The following is a 16,095-nucleotide window of genomic DNA, read 5'->3' as shown; positions in this document are numbered from 1 at the left end:
GATACAAGTACTCCTAGAAGTCTAACCTACGGGCAGGACATTCTTGTTAATTTATATGGATGTCTCAAATAGAAGACCTGATGAAGATAAAGGAAGGTCATCGTGGCATGGTAATTAAAGCTAGAGGTTACAATCATTGTGGCATGGTAATTAAAGCTGGAGGTTACAACAAATAAAATTTTAACTTACAAAGGGTAAAGTTGAACAGGCTTTTCTTACCTTGCAACATCATTTCCACATGCTTTGGCAACCAATACTAGTCCTGAAACCATACTTCTTGCAGCACTGGCCCTCTTTTCTTTAGACCAGTTCCTGTAAGCATGAATATACATCCTTGAAAGACGGCGAGCTGGAGTGTGAACCTTGTGTATTGAACTTCCATGTTCTGCAACTATTGAATAAAGTGCAACCTCAAGCTCAGCTGCTTCTCTCAACTCCGATTCAAGTTCTTCAATTCTGTGCGCCAATCCTTCAAGTTTGCTGCTACAAACAGCTTCACAAGCCTCTCTTGAACCATCCACTTCAGCTGCACCTGATCTGCTATGCATTTTCTCAGATCTTCTGGTTCTGTTGGAGTTCCTTTTACTACTACGTCCTGCCCTTTTCTGCACAAATAGGTCAGTATTTCCCAATGTCATGCTTGTTGAATTGTCATGGACTGTTCGGACAGACTTATTCCCATGCTTTATCCCACTATCAAAGGAATTTTGGACCTTTGACCCTAAAACACCACCATCAGGAACCTCCTTCGCACAAGAACTCAGTTGATTTCTATGAGTGCCTTCTGAAACTTTAAACAGCTGATCATCATATGTCTCCCCCTCCATAGACTTTACAGAAGAATTTGAATATGTTCCATCACGCAGTTCTCCATTCAGTTCAAGCCCTTTCAAAGTCTCTGAAGAATGATGTATTGCTTTTTCATCATCACTAGTCTCATCTGCATGGACAGTATCTCCATCCTCTGCTGCACTTTTGTTGCGTTCATCAGCATTTTCTCCATCTCCATTACTAAAACTAATGATTTATGCAAGCACCAGGCTATCCGTCTGCACTCCTTTGTTATTTTCACCTCCTTCTACAGTGTTTCTTTCTTCTTTTTCTTCAGCCTGTTCTTCAACTTTTAAATCACCCTTGCATTGACAACATTCGCACTATTAGCTAGTCTAGCTTCAGCATCTACATTATCAGTATCTGATAATAAAGAGCCTGTGCGTATAGCTAATGATATGTCTGAAATTGTGTTCTGTTACAAATGTGCAGATTCAGACTGTCCATTAATTTCTAGGCAGTCAATACCTAAAGATACTTCTTCCAATGTCATTTTAGATGATTTGCTATGATCTGGAGTAAAAGCTTCATTTGAATTACTTGTTCCATTTACCTTCATAGACAGATTCAGGTCAGGCTCTGCCTGCACTTCTTTTACAAGAAAGTCATTTTTCCTATCAGCCTTTGCTGAGTCAGAAGATTTTTCAGCATTCTGTTTTTGCATAAAATTCAAAAATCAGATCGCAGAAGAACTGGTTCTTTTTGGAACCCACATTAGTCACGTAACAAGAAAAGACATATATACAATCATCTGAAGTCCAACAAGCCTACTTTAGGTGCATTTTAATTCAATTAATTCTTAATACTGCCAAGATCATAATGAAAAAATATCAACAAACACAGTTGATAGAGTGTATGCAAATGCAACTTTCTGATGGATAGAAGGAAAAAAAGAAGAACATGTAAGCAACTATACTGTCAGCAGTTGATACTGCATGCTTACAACCTTAGTGACGCATCTTCTACACACTAAATAGTAAATAAGCTTCCAAGGATTAGGTTTTATAGAATACTACCAGAAGAAATAACTAAATGAAGCAGAACAATGGCATATAAGTACTAGCTTTCCCTTTTGATAGGTGATTGTAAGCCTTTCCTACCACTTACAAACATGCATCTACAAGGCAGGTTTCACTTGCATTCAGTGAAAGTTCTTTGCACAAATAGTTATTCCACAGGAAGGGAGACTTAACATTCCCACCACCCTCATAGTATATGAAGGAAAGCATGCGGTTCCTACCAGTGCTAGAGGATCTTTCAACACAGAAAGCACTCCAACTCCTGCAGACTGCATGGTCCCATTGAGAAGTCATATCTGGCCTTGAACTCCGAATACTAGTTGTTTTCTTCTTCAAAAACTCTTGAAAATATTAGAAAACCCTGAGCTTAGTCAAATAACTCCCTTAATTTTCAACATTTTCTTATCAAAATAATCTATAACCACCTATTCAACGTTTCCATTTAAGCCAAATTCTTGTTTCAGAATATCCATACTATGTTGGCCCACTAGAGCTTTACAAATTTACTTTGGAAAATTTTCCATTACATTGATTGATTATTTTTTGAATAATAAAAAAGTACAGAAACTAATTTTCTGTTTCTAGGTAAAGCAGTGGATTAAGAGTAAACATGTGTCATCAGCAGGCCACCAGCACTGTTTGTGCGTTATATTGTTCCTTTCAGGTTTAACTGGAGATGGACATGAAGCAATATGTGTCAAAGTGGTGGGGAAAAAGTAGCAGAGGCAAGGAAAAAATAACATTAGCATCTGCCACAGTTAAGTTAACGTAGGATAAGCCTGGCCATGAAAATCTCCACAAACAAAGTATGTGCTTCTGGTAACAAGGATGGCCTGTAGCAGTAGGTTGGTGCCTCCACTTATGAAGAATGTAAATGGTGGCATTTCACTGCCTGATATTTGTAAATTTTCAACGTACACCAAATTTTTTAGGAAAAACTTTACTAAACCGTACTTATTACAGTGAGGCGGGAAGCTGGCACAGGTGACCAATGAGTCTAACATTGCTCCACTTACCTCATCAAGTAGGAATTAGGTAGAAAAGTATCAAAATCTTATTCTGATCTATGTTTCAAAATTCAAAGTGACCAATGTACATTGAAGATCTCTCAAGGTTTTTTTCTTGTTTTTCTGCGGCTGCTGCTAGTGCTTTTGCAAGCATTACTATATATGACTCGTTGACTATTACTACTACTAGTACTATTTTGCCGCTGCTGCTGTTAATTTTTCAGTTTGTGACTGGTTGCTTTCTTATTGTACATCCATCTAATCAAAGTTAAATGATAGCAACCTAACTCCAAGGTTATGCTTAACACATGTTCCTATGTCATTTTTGGTTCCTTATTTGTGTCTGTTTAGTCACTAGTATAACACATGTTTTATACTTGGAAGTTCAGAAACATCTTGATAAATCACGGGTACCCAATGTAAAAGTGGATTCTGCACTAAAATTTTTCTCTTCTGCCTGTTTTTGATCTGAAATTAGGTTGAGGCAATGAACTTGCTTACTGTGTTTTATCCTCAATCCTTTTCCAGAGAAAGTTTTATGTGCCATTCTCACATTTACGTTGAATGATCTGCAGTTCCCGTACCATGAGTTTGTAGATCGCTCAGCAATGTACAGAGTGGGATCATTGTTCTATGCAATTTACTTTATAGTTAGCTTCCCCATGTTCATAAGGTAAGATACTGACAGAAAAAATATTGTGAAGCTTTGAGATTCTACATCATTTATAATTTCTTTTACAAATAGAGTTTTGTTCTTTTCTTTTGCAAGACAACATATGCTTCTAAATTTCAGTTTAAAGTGCATATCTTACAAAATAGCACATATGCAACAGATGCACACACACACATTTATCACGTCATTTGGGATTTGCTGCATCTTTAGAATGAAGAATACATAAAAAGTATGAACAGATGTTTAGGAAGCAAACCCTGCTCACCATTATTTTGCAATTACCCTATCTTGGACTACTTTTTGGTTTTCAAAGTTATTTTCTTGCTCCTGAATTTGATTAATAACATGTAAAATGTACACGAGACCAGATCAAATTTTCTGGATAGAGTTCCAATAATATCAATGCTTAGAGTTGCAGTCCATAATAAGACAGGAAAACTTTTAGACGTATATGTTTCCCACCACTCGCTCTTTATCTGCAAAGGGCCATGTATGTGGTTGTGGAAGTAGGCCTGAACTAGAAGCTAAGCTCATTAAAGCTTGGCTGGAGCTCAGTCTTAACCATGTACGAGTTCATGACTCGACTGGTTTATGTAAGTGGAACGGAGTTGTTCAATGAACTCGGTTAGTTAAAGCGTGACTCGGTTCAAAAGATACCTGGTTCGAGTTGTTGCAAGAAACGATTCGCACTAAACCGCTTTCCAAATGTGACACGAACGATCGGGCGGCCTTCTTTCTTTCGCTCCTCCACTCATCCTCGGTGGTCGTCAAGTCCTCCGTCGCCTTGCCTTGCATCTTCTTCGACGCTCGTCGAGTTCTTCACTCCCGACTACCGCTCTCCCTGGCCGGCCGCCGCGTCCTCCAACTCTCCGACGGTCGATCTCCCGTCCGGCGTCCTCAAGTGGATCATGTGGAGCAAAATTGATCTGTGATCGTGGGTATGAACTTGTTCGTGGATGCTGTTTGGAGTAGTTTTTCGTGGAACAACCTCATTCGTCAGGTTACTCATCTCTCTCTCTCTCTCTCTCTCTCTCTCTCTCTCTCTTTTTCTCTGCTGTGGGTAGGTGGTAGCCGAACAGCGAATCGCTTCTCGCCGTCTTGAGCTCCCTTTTCTGTTCCTCTGTTCCACCGGCAGCCATCGCCCATCGGCCCATTGCTGTTTACGATGGCTGCCGTGCTGTTTACCAACATTAGGGCTCCTTACTATGTCTGTTTCCCCGTCTCTTCCTCCCGGTAACTTCTATGCCCATTGCAGGGCACAGAATTTTTGTTGGGTTTTCATGTATTCCGTTTTGGGTGTTCTCATAATTACCGTCGACTGCATTTTATTGTCTTCGATTCACTGTCTGTTTCCTTTCTTGTGCGAATTCTGTTGTTGGGTGTGACGCTTTGGTGATGTTTAGGCTTTTCTGATTATTCTTGCTTTTGCTGATTCTGTTGTTGGGATTGGGTTCATGACGGATGCTTGTTCTTGGGCCTGGTTTGGATATGTTGGTCTTCAATTTTAAACTTAGTTTCGTGTATTTTGATTTTGCTGGTAGCCAATGACAACAGGCTTATAACCTGTAAAGGAAAGCAATCTTATATCTGCATGGACAGTATCTCCATCCTCTGCTGCACTTTTGTTGCGTTCATCAGCATTTTCTCCATCTCCATTACTAAAACTAATGATTTATGCAAGCACCAGGCTATCCGTCTGCACTCCTTTGTTATTTTCACCTCCTTCTACAGTGTTTCTTTCTTCTTTTTCTTCAGCCTGTTCTTCAACTTTTAAATCACCTATATCTATTATAACACCATTGCTGACTGTGTCTGAACCAACCAGAATTATTCCACCTTCTTTGCAGTCATAAGTTTTTTGTCCTACTGAGTTGCCTGATGCAATGTCACTGTTATCCCCTGCAGCTTCCAGCACCGTCATTTTTGTGGCAGGATTGTTTGCAGTTATTTGATTGTCTGACATCTCTGAAGTGAAACCATACTCGGACATTCTCCACCCTCTTTGTAATCATAACATTTAGGTCTTGGTGAGTTCCCAGACATGATCTTGCTATTATCCCCTGGTGCATTCTGCATCATCCCCTTTGAAATGAGACTGTCTGCATTTATGTGGTTATGTGCATTATCCAAACCAGTGTCTGCAGGTCCTTTTCCATGTTCTTTGTAATCATGAACTTCTTGTACCACTTCAGTGTGCATTACAGTCTTATCATTGTCACCTGGAGCCTTCAGCACTACTACTTTTGTGTTGTCACCATTTCCAATAGTCCTGTTGTCTCCCATCTCCAAACCTGTGCTACAAGGCTCTTCTCCGCAATTTTTGTGTTCATGATCTATTCTGCTGTCACTCTTTGCAGTCATTTGGTTTTCTGCCATCTTGGAGGCAGCATTTCCCTTTTCAACGTCTTTATCAAAATCTTTTGGTACTACTGGTGTGCCTGAGGCAACCTCATTACTTTGCCCTGGAGTCCCTTCACTCAGCACCCTTGCATTGACAACATTCGCACTATTAGCTAGTCTAGCTTCAGCATCTACATTATCAGTATCTGATAATAAAGAGCCTGTGCGTATAGCTAATGATATGTCTGAAATTGTGTTCTGTTACAAATGTGCAGATTCAGACTGTCCATTAATTTCTAGGCAGTCACTACCTAAAGATACTTCTTCCAATGTCATTTTAGATGATTTGCTATGATCTGGAGTAAAAGCTTCATTTGAATTACTTGTTCCATTTACCTTCATAGACAGATTCAGGTCAGGCTCTGCCTGCACTTCTTTTACAAGAAAGTCATTTTTCCTATCAGCCTTTGCTGAGTCAGAAGATTTTTCAGCATTCTGTTTTTGCATAAAATTCAAAAATCAGATCGCAGAAGAACTGGTTCTTTTTGGAACCCACATTAGTCACGTAACAAGAAAAGACATATATACAATCATCTGAAGTCCAACAAGCCTACTTTAGGTGCATTTTAATTCAATTAATTCTTAATACTGCCAAGATCATAATGAAAAAATATCAACAAACACAGTTGATAGAGTGTATGCAAATGCAACTTTCTGATGGATAGAAGGAAAAAAAGAAGAACATGTAAGCAACTATACTGTCAGCAGTTGATACTGCATGCTTACAACCTTAGTGACGCATCTTCTACACACTAAATAGTAAATAAGCTTCCAAGGATTAGGTTTTATAGAATACTACCAGAAGAAATAACTAAATGAAGCAGAACAATGGCATATAAGTACTAGCTTTCCCTTTTGATAGGTGATTGTAAGCCTTTCCTACCACTTACAAACATGCATCTACAAGGCAGGTTTCACTTGCATTCAGTGAAAGTTCTTTGCAAAAATAGTTATTCCACAGGAAGGGAGACTTAACATTCCCACCACCCTCATAGTATATGAAGGAAAGCATGCGGTTCCTACCAGTGCTAGAGGATCTTTCAACACAGAAAGCACTCCAACTCCTGCAGACTGCATGGTCCCATTGAGAAGTCATATCTGGCCTTGAACTCCGAATACTAGTTGTTTTCTTCTTCAAAAACTCTTGAAAATATTAGAAAACCCTGAGCTTAATCAAATAACTCCCTTAATTTTCAACATTTTCTTATCAAGATAATCTATAACCACCTATTCAACGTTTCCATTTAAGCCAAATTCTTGTTTCAGAATATCCATACTATGTTGGCCCACTAGAGCTTTACAAATTTACTTTGGAAAATTTTCCATTACATTGATTGATTATTTTTTGAATAATAAAAAAGTACAGAAACTAATTTTCTGTTTCTAGGTAAAGCAGTGGATTAAGAGTAAACATGTGTCATCAGCAGGCCACCAGCACTGTTTGTGCGTTATATTGTTCCTTTCAGGTTTAACTGGAGATGGACATGAAGCAATATGTGTCAAAGTGGTGGGGAAAAAGTAGCAGAGGCAAGGAAAAAATAACATTAACATCTGCCACAGTTAAGTTAACGTAGGATAAGCCTGGCCATGAAAATCTCCACAAACAAAGTATGTGCTTCTGGTAACAAGGATGGCCTGTAGCAGTAGGTTGGTGCCTCCACTTATGAAGAATGTAAATGGTGGCATTTCACTGCCTGATATTTGTAAATTTTCAACGTACACCAAATTTTTTAGGAAAAACTTTACTAAACCGTACTTATTACAGTGAGGCGGGCAGCTGGCACAGGTGACCAATGAGTCTAACATTGCTCCACTTACCTCATCAAGTAGGAATTAGGTAGAAAAGTATCAAAATCTTATTCTGATCTATGTTTCAAAATTCAAAGTGACCAATGTACATTGAAGATCTCTCAAGGTTTTTTTCTTGTTTTTCTGCGGCTGCTGCTAGTGCTTTTGCAAGCATTACTATATATGACTCGTTGACTATTACTACTACTAGTACTATTTTGCCGCTGCTGCTGTTAATTTTTCAGTTTGTGACTGGTTGCTTTCTTATTGTACATCCATCTAATCAAAGTTAAATGATAGCAACCTAACTCCAAGGTTATGCTTAACACATGTTCCTATGTCATTTTTGGTTCCTTATTTGTGTCTGTTTAGTCACTAGTATAACACATGTTTTATACTTGGAAGTTCAGAAACATCTTGATAAATCACGGGTACCCAATGTAAAAGTGGATTCTGCACTAAAATTTTTCTCTTCTGCCTGTTTTTGATCTGAAATTAGGTTGAGGCAATGAACTTGCTTACTGTGTTTTATCCTCAATCCTTTTCCAGAGAAAGTTTTATGTGCCATTCTCACATTTACGTTGAATGATCTGCAGTTCCCGTACCATGAGTTTGTAGATCGCTCAGCAATGTACAGAGTGGGATCATTGTTCTATGCAATTTACTTTATAGTTAGCTTCCCCATGTTCATAAGGTAAGATACTGACAGAAAAAATATTGTGAAGCTTTGAGATTCTACATCATTTATAATTTCTTTTACAAATAGAGTTTTGTTCTTTTCTTTTGCAAGACAACATATGCTTCTAAATTTCAGTTTAAAATGCATATCTTACAAAATAGCACATATGCAACAGATGCACACACACATTTATCACGTCATTTGGGATTTGCTGCATCTTTAGAATGAAGAATACATAAAAAGTATGAAAAGCTGTTTAGGAAGCAAACCCTGCTCACCATTATTTTGCAATTACCCTATCTTGGACTACTTTTTGGTCTTCAAAGTTATTTTCTTGCTCCTGAATTTGATTAATAACATGTAGATGGTCTTGCATGTAGTTTAATGGTTATTGAACTATCCCAATGGATAATGATGCCTAATTGCCAGCAAATTCTAGCTAAAGCTATTTATGAAAAAGGAAAATGTTGCAATCAAATGGGCTAATGAACTTATTTATGAGCAAAATGTTCTTGCTTCTGTGTATATGCATTGTGTATTTTTTTAACTGCTTTTGCTCGTACTGTTGTAAAACTGATTGTGTTTGTAAATGGAAAGTAGAACTGACACGTGAGAATATCTTTTATAAAATAGTGTACCAACAAGTTTCATGATATTGAGAGATTTCATGTGAAAATGAGGAGGATATGATAAGAATTCATTTTGGTGAGGATGTTGCCAAAGCTTCATGAAGTTGAGCATGATGGCATTTTGACCATATTGATTGTTTGTGGAAATTTCTTGAACATGAGATGTTGCAAATTGCAATACAGCTAGAAAACATGCGGATATCACTTTGCTGGTTTCATGAAGATGAGAGCAATATGGTTGTGATGTGTATGTACTTCATGAGATGTATTTTTGCTTCGTGCTTCTTATTAGTGATTTGCTTCTGCCCTGAGATTCACTTTACATGCTATTTATAAAATTCCTCCTTTGGAAGGTGATGTTAAAAGCAGGAAAATATGAGCTTGTTCACAAGTTTTTTGGAAAAATGAGAAAAAGAGGACTTGCTCCAAATTCTCACACATATAAAGGTGACGTCATCTTTACTTTTTGGAAATGCATTTCATAGATATTACTTAAGGCTAAAGTATGTGTTCTTCCTTTAACTTCTCAGTTCTTGTGACTGCCTGTTGGAGAGAAGGTAAGATAGACGATGCTGTTGAAGCAGTTTTGGATATGGAACAGAGGGGAGTAGTTGGGTCGGCTAGTGTGGGAAACCTCAGATGATGATTTCAAGGAACAAAGTAATGCAATGTAAGCATCTCAAAAATCATGTTATTGTCATTGTCTCAATCATATCTTTAGAACTACTATGCAATTTTGGAAATCTATTGTTAAAGAATGTGTTCTTTGATATGTATTAAATGGAAACCAGTTTTCAGTTGAGCCACTTAGGTTGGAATTGCCACATTATTTAGCATTCATAAACTTTTTTTGGATTTTTGAATCTTTCTCATTAACCTCACACGGCACTGGCGTAAAGGTTTGTAATTTTGCTTGCTCAATTGTTTTGATTTTTTTTTAGGTGTGATTTTATGTCTTGAAGTTAGTAAAAAATAGGATTCAACTCAGTAATTAAAGCTTCACTCCATTTTATGGGTGTGTTTCTATTCTCCTTGTATTAAATGGCCATTTTTTTGCTATTATTGAATTATTGAGCTTAAAATGCAAGGAAGGATCAATTAGATAGGTGGGGATAGAGTAGATAGATTGTTTGCATTTGACTTTTAAATTTAATTGTGTAATTGATTGTTAATTTCTTTTGTTTTTTTGTCATCCAATAATTTTCAGATTAAATGAGTTTACTAATCTATATCGACAACCAACCTTTTGTATAGAAGTCCCTAGGAGAGTTGGTGAAGTTCAATTTTCTACGGAACCAACCTATGTTGTTTTGCATTCACCCTCTCCTTTAGAGTAGAATTCCTTCCTTTTGATGATATATTATTTGATGTCAAGATTTTTTGTATGAAGGTGATAATTTTTAGTTTTGCTTGAAAACATTTTAAAAGTATCTTCTCACACCATGATGTGGCTTTGTTTTATTCTTAGTACCTCCTTGAGTAGAAGAATAGAATTTCAAGTTTTTGTCGCCAAACAATGGAAGAGGAAAATTGAAAAGATCCTGGATATGAGCAGTAAGGAAACGTCCTATGAAGTTGAGAATGTCAAGACTAGGAAATGCTATTGACTCTGGTAATCAAGCATTTGCAAGGATTTAGCAGGAAAATATCTTGAGAGAGAAGCCAAAATACTTTGTAAGATCTTGAAAGATAGCAAAATGAGAGTTGAGAGATGGGCTCGGGGCTTGTGTAGTCGTTCCTCTGGGTCAGTAATCAAGAGTACCGGGTAGACATATAGGTGATTTATGTCTATACCGTGAAGATAATGACTTATGAACCTTTGGCTCGTTGAAAACCCGCAAGGTGAAGCGGGCTGGATACGCGACAAAGCTACACACAACCACCAAAGGGGTGGAGCTTCGTAGTAGCCTTTGGGGTGGTGAGGTATTCCCTCAAAGGTGAAGGTCGGCCTAAAAAAAAAAAAATCAAAGAAAAATAAGATCGAAAGACAAAAGCTGAATGCAAGAGAAAGAAAGAAGAAAATAAGAGGAAAAAAAAGCAAAAGGTGTCTGGCAAGAGATTAAAGGCATGAAGGCTGAACTTGCAGGAATTGAATGTGACAATCTTTGGTAGATGTGTGATTCTAGGGTCAATATCTTCTTCTATTTTTGATTACCTAACATGCTAAGGATGATTCCTTTATGTTCATATTTTGGAAATTGGAAGGCATCCCTTCTAGAGATTTGACGGCATTGACGCGAAATGAATCCTAATGCTTGTACGGTACTATGTGTAAATGAAGGCCATATTATTTGCACAACACGAGCACTCATGCTTATTAGTTAAATTGATCGTTTTTGAATTATTTCAAAGTAAAAACTTGACATCTCTAGTCATTGGAGGAACTAACCAATCTCCTTTGGTCTTGAAAGTCATTTCATTGCCTATCTCCTTTGGCTTTGAAAGATGTTGGCCATTCCATTACCAAACCATTAGTCCATTTATGGGATAGATGAAACTCCTCAAACCTAGTCAACTCCTGTTGAGTGTGACGAATTTCATTTTCTTTGTCTCAAATATCATTTGGGATAAATTATTAAGGTTGGCGCATTATTCCATCTTAACCGAGTGTCTTCAACATAACCCAGTCTTAGGATTGAGCCTGTCAAAGAAAACCTCTTATCTCTTTTCAAAAGGACCAGTCAATTTTGTACTCGATTTTGAACTGTGACATTTTTGAAAGGTTCTATTCGTTGAAGTTGCATGAGTTTTGGGTTTTATGTCCTCGGGTCCTTCATGGTTTTAAACCCAGGTTAGTAGTCGGATTCTTTCTTCTTGTGTCACGTTAGTGTCAGGTTAGTTGAATAGATCCTTTAGTTAGCTATTGCACATGTCCAGGATAGGTTAAGGTCATTGCCTTGATTTGTTTTCAGGAGGATCTTATTTTGATTTAGTTTGATTGTTTAGTTTGTTGAATTGGGCAATTGCTGGTTGATTTTATAGTAGTTCAATCTTGCTTATTTTCTGCTTTAATGGTTTCCAGCTGGGTTGTTTAGGTGTTTTGTTGTCTTAGTTGCTTGGTTTTCATTTTTCAATGCATTCACTTGTGTCGCAGACCGACTATCCCTCGGCGTCATGCGGGCGAAATAGGCCTGAAAATGTCAGCCCGAGAGAACTTGATTCTTTTGGTAAATATAATCTCATCAAGTTCATGGGTTCGTGTGTCACATTCTGATAGAGTCTTTGAATTGCATATCGTACATTGCTTAAGTTTGTAGGTTGGTTGACTGAATATCTTTGACAAGAACTTCGCATCTCACATCTAACTTGGTTATGATTCAATCATGTGTTTGCTGACATGGAAGCCTACATCTAAAAATGTGTGAAGCTATTTTGTTCATTATCCAACTCGGTTAGTGTTTGGTAACATGGAAGCCTACATTTTAAAAATATGCCACGGTTTGTCTCTGGAGTGCTAGAAAAGTTTTGTTCTTGTGAGTGTAAGGACTGTCCTTTTTATGACCAGAGAACTGTGGTACATGCTATTTAGTTACTTGGAATTGTAAGAATCGTGCCTTTTAAAAATGTCATGCTTCTTCTCTTCTTCGCACAAATCTTTTCTTATTCTTGGTTAATAGCATTTTGTTCTGTTAATTCTCTTTCGTTAGATTTTTCATTTTGTCCCATTGTTGAATGAGGAAAGCAGAAATCCTCGTTTTGGCCTCTTTCTTATTTGTGGTGTTCGCTGTTTCTCACCTTACCTATTTATTTATTTATTATCTTATTTCTTTTCCAACTGGCTTGTCTGCGGAGGATCTACATGTTCTTGACCTGACACAGCAAAGACCTAGATGGCACAGGTGATCGTTGAATTTCAGTAATTCCTTATTTTCTGCGTATATTCTCATTGGGATGTAGGCCTTTGCACATGAAAATGGTTGTACTTGTGTTCTAGGGTGGTTGTACAAGGTGCTGGCCCAGGTCCTCGATATGGCCATGTGATGGCTCTAGTTGGACAGCGGTTCCTGTTGGCTATTGGTGGAAATGATGGTATCTCTTCTTATAATTTTCTTTGTACATGTTAAATATTTTTGGTGTTGCTTTCTGAAATATGCTGGAAATGTTTACAGAGTCGATGCTAATTCTTTTGCTGATTTTCTTTTTTTAAATTCATTAGGAAAGTGTGAGAGCCTTCATGGTTTTAAACCCAGGTTAGTAGTCGGATTCTTTCTTCTTGTGTCACGTTAGTGTCAGGTTAGTTGAATAGATCCTTTAGTTAGCTATTGCACATGTCCAGGATAGGTTAAGGTCATTGCCTTGATTTGTTTTCAGGAGGATCTTATTTTGATTTAGTTTGATTGTTTAGTTTGTTGAATTGGGCTATTGCTGGTTGATTTTATAGTAGTTCAATCTTGCTTATTTTCTGCTTTAATGGTTTCCAGCTGGGTTGTTTAGGTGTTTTGTTGTCTTAGTTGCTTGGTTTTCATTTTTCAATGCATTCACTTGTGTCGCAGACCGACTATCCCTCGGCGTCATGCGGGCGAAATAGGCCTGAAAATGTCAGCCCGAGATAACTTGATTCTTTTGGTAAATATAATCTCATCAAGTTCATGGGTTCGTGTGTCACATTCTGATAGAGTCTTTGAATTGCATATCGTACATTGCTTAAGTTTGTAGGTTGGTTGACTGAATATCTTTGACAAGAACTTCGCATCTCACGTCTAACTTGGTTATAATACAATCATGTGTTTGCTGACATGGAAGCCTACATTCTAAAAATGTGCGAAGCTATTTTTTTCATTATCCAACTCGGTTAGTGTTTGGTAACATGGAAGCCTACATTTTAGAAATATGCCACGGTTAAAATGTCATGCTTCTTCTCTTCTTCGCACAAATCTTTTCTTATTCTTGGTTAATAGCATTTTGTTCTGTTAATTCTCTTTCGTTAGATTTTTCATTTTGAAAGAACTCCTCGTTTTGGCCTCTTTCTTATTTGTGGTGTTCGCTGTTTCTCACCTTACCTATTTATTTATTTATTATCTTATTTCTTTTCCAACTGGCTTGTCTGCGGAGGATCTACATGTTCTTGACCTGACACAGCAAAGACCTAGATGGCACAGGTGATCGTTGAATTTCAGTAATTCCTTATTTTCTGCGTATATTCTCATTGGGATGTAGGCCTTTGCTCATGAAAATGGTTGTACCTGTGTTCTAGGGTGGTTGTACAAGGTGCTGGCCCAGGTCCTCGATATGGCCATGTGATGGCTCTAGTTGGACAGCGGTTCCTGTTGGCTATTGGTGGAAATGATGGTATCTCTTCTTATAATTTTCTTTGTACATGTTAAATATTTTTGGTGTTGCTTTCTGAAATATGCTGGAAATGTTTACAGAGTCGATGCTAATTCTTTTGCTGATTTTCTTATGCTGGAAATGTTTACAGAGTCAATGTCTGCGCTTTAGATACAGCTGCCATGCTCTAGGAAAGGAGGAAACTAGAGCAAGGCCCACCTCCATGCATGTAAGTTATTGGTTGCTTTCTTATTAAAAAGCGGCACTTTTCAGGCACTTTTCAGGCGGCGTGCACAACTGAAAGCTCTTGTTTCTATCCATAGCAAAGAGGTATTCTTTCTTTATTTCTTGTCAGACATATGAACTCAAAAATCAAGTATCGATTGTACATTAGGGCATCCTTGTATCATCAAGCTCAACGATAGACGTTGAAAGCAGCAATTTTCCAGTATTAAAATATGTTGTGAGTTTTCAATTTTCTTTATGTATCCAAAGTTTTGTTTGAAATGCTGAATGAATTAAAATTTTAAATTTTGAGATATAAAACAGTTTTTTTGTTTGTATGGATGAATTTTTTTAAATTTCCTTTAGTTCTATTTGGAAAATAGGGTATAGATGTTCATTCCACTCAAATCAGCAAATAGATGCCAACCAAACACTAGTCAAAGTATTCAAAAGGGTTGGTACAACAGGATGACAAGGGGCTAGCAGGTGACCACTCTCCGCTCTCCGCTTTGAATTCACGAGAGCCAACTTTTTATGTTGCAAACAAATGATCCCCAATGCACAAGTTGAAGTGCAACAAAGTGGCAACCTTCCTTGTCCTCCACCTCAAACTTTTTAGCACCATCTCCCTCCATGGTCTGATTTTCTTGGTCCTGCCATCCATTTTTAATAGGGATGTCAATATATCAAATTTGAATCGAATTTTCAATTGAACCGATCCAAAAAAATTGGACATGAGAAAAAAAAATATCCGATTAAGAAATTTGATCAGATTCGGATTTAAGAAATGACATCCAATCAGTTTTTGATTTGGATATACATAAATATCCGATCAGATTCGTGATTTCGAAACAGATTTATTTTTAGACAAATATCATTATCTAATTCTCTTACATTTTGAAAATTGGCAAAAATTTTCAACATTCGGATTCATATTCATATATGAATATAAAAATCATATTCAGATTAGATTCGGTTTGTAAAAATGGATTTCGGATTTGGATATGACCTTTGTTTATTCGTATTTAAATCTGGAAATGTGAATATTCAAAAAGTGAATATGGTATATCTGATCTTTATCTGATTGGTTGACATCCCTACTTTCCATGTCCAAAGTATCTTTGGACAACTTCACAAACCAAAGGCTCTACATTCAACATCATAGTATTTATTTGCTTATGTTAGAAGCGAGACTCATCAATTGAGTTCCTTTTTGGGTTGAGTTTGAAGAAATCTGTCTAGAAATTTTTTCACAAAGTGCAAGACACCATGGCAATTCCTTGCACTTTTTTTTCACAAAATACAAAGAATTTAGAGAACCAACTTTCTTGCAACACCCCCCCCCCAAATTGAACATCCAAAAAAAATATAAATAGTCAAAAGTACATTTGCTTCTATATAATTCATTGACATACCTAATTTGAACTTGGCAGTGTTCAGGGGCTTTTTAGAGAAATCTCTTGCATGATGTATGTATTTCAAATAAAGCCACCTAAGTAAATTGTGTACCTTATAGTCCCTACATTCATTCTCATTCATTCATGTCCAGGAGAAGCTATATTCCTTTGAATGTTGA

General features: G+C 37.3%; 1 protein-coding gene across 13 annotated transcripts in view; it reads left to right on the top strand.

Moving 5' to 3' along the window:
• Window positions 1-3,239: 3,239 nt before the first annotated feature.
• The window catches only part of LOC116265215 (serine/threonine-protein phosphatase BSL2 homolog), a 118,177-nt gene continuing 105,321 nt past the window's right edge, over window positions 3,240-16,095 (top strand). For 2 of the 13 annotated variants that reach the window (XR_007574873.1, XR_007574869.1), the window contains exon 1: window positions 4,127-4,530. Coding sequence is in view for 4 of the 13 variants with exons in the window: in XM_031645772.2 (XP_031501632.1) it covers window positions 12,699-12,865; window positions 12,961-13,055; window positions 13,183-13,216; window positions 13,520-13,592; window positions 14,079-14,125; window positions 14,221-14,315; window positions 14,446-14,465 (531 nt within the window). In the remaining 9 variants the exon portion in view is untranslated. Of the gene's footprint in view, window positions 3,531-4,117; window positions 4,531-8,314; window positions 8,413-9,379; window positions 9,474-9,556; window positions 9,697-12,120; window positions 12,194-12,213; window positions 13,056-13,182; window positions 13,217-13,519; window positions 14,126-14,220; window positions 14,316-14,445; window positions 14,858-16,095 lie in introns of those variants that run through there. The other 11 variants (XM_031645774.2, XM_031645775.2, XR_007574876.1 and 8 more) reach the window with 11 other exon arrangements.

Source organism: Nymphaea colorata, chromosome 12 (assembly GCF_008831285.2).
Source record: "Nymphaea colorata isolate Beijing-Zhang1983 chromosome 12, ASM883128v2, whole genome shotgun sequence".
Lineage (NCBI taxonomy): Eukaryota > Viridiplantae > Streptophyta > Magnoliopsida > Nymphaeales > Nymphaeaceae > Nymphaea > Nymphaea colorata.
The sequence above is the reverse complement of the archived record's forward strand: the minus strand, read 5'-3'. Positions and strand labels throughout refer to the sequence as shown.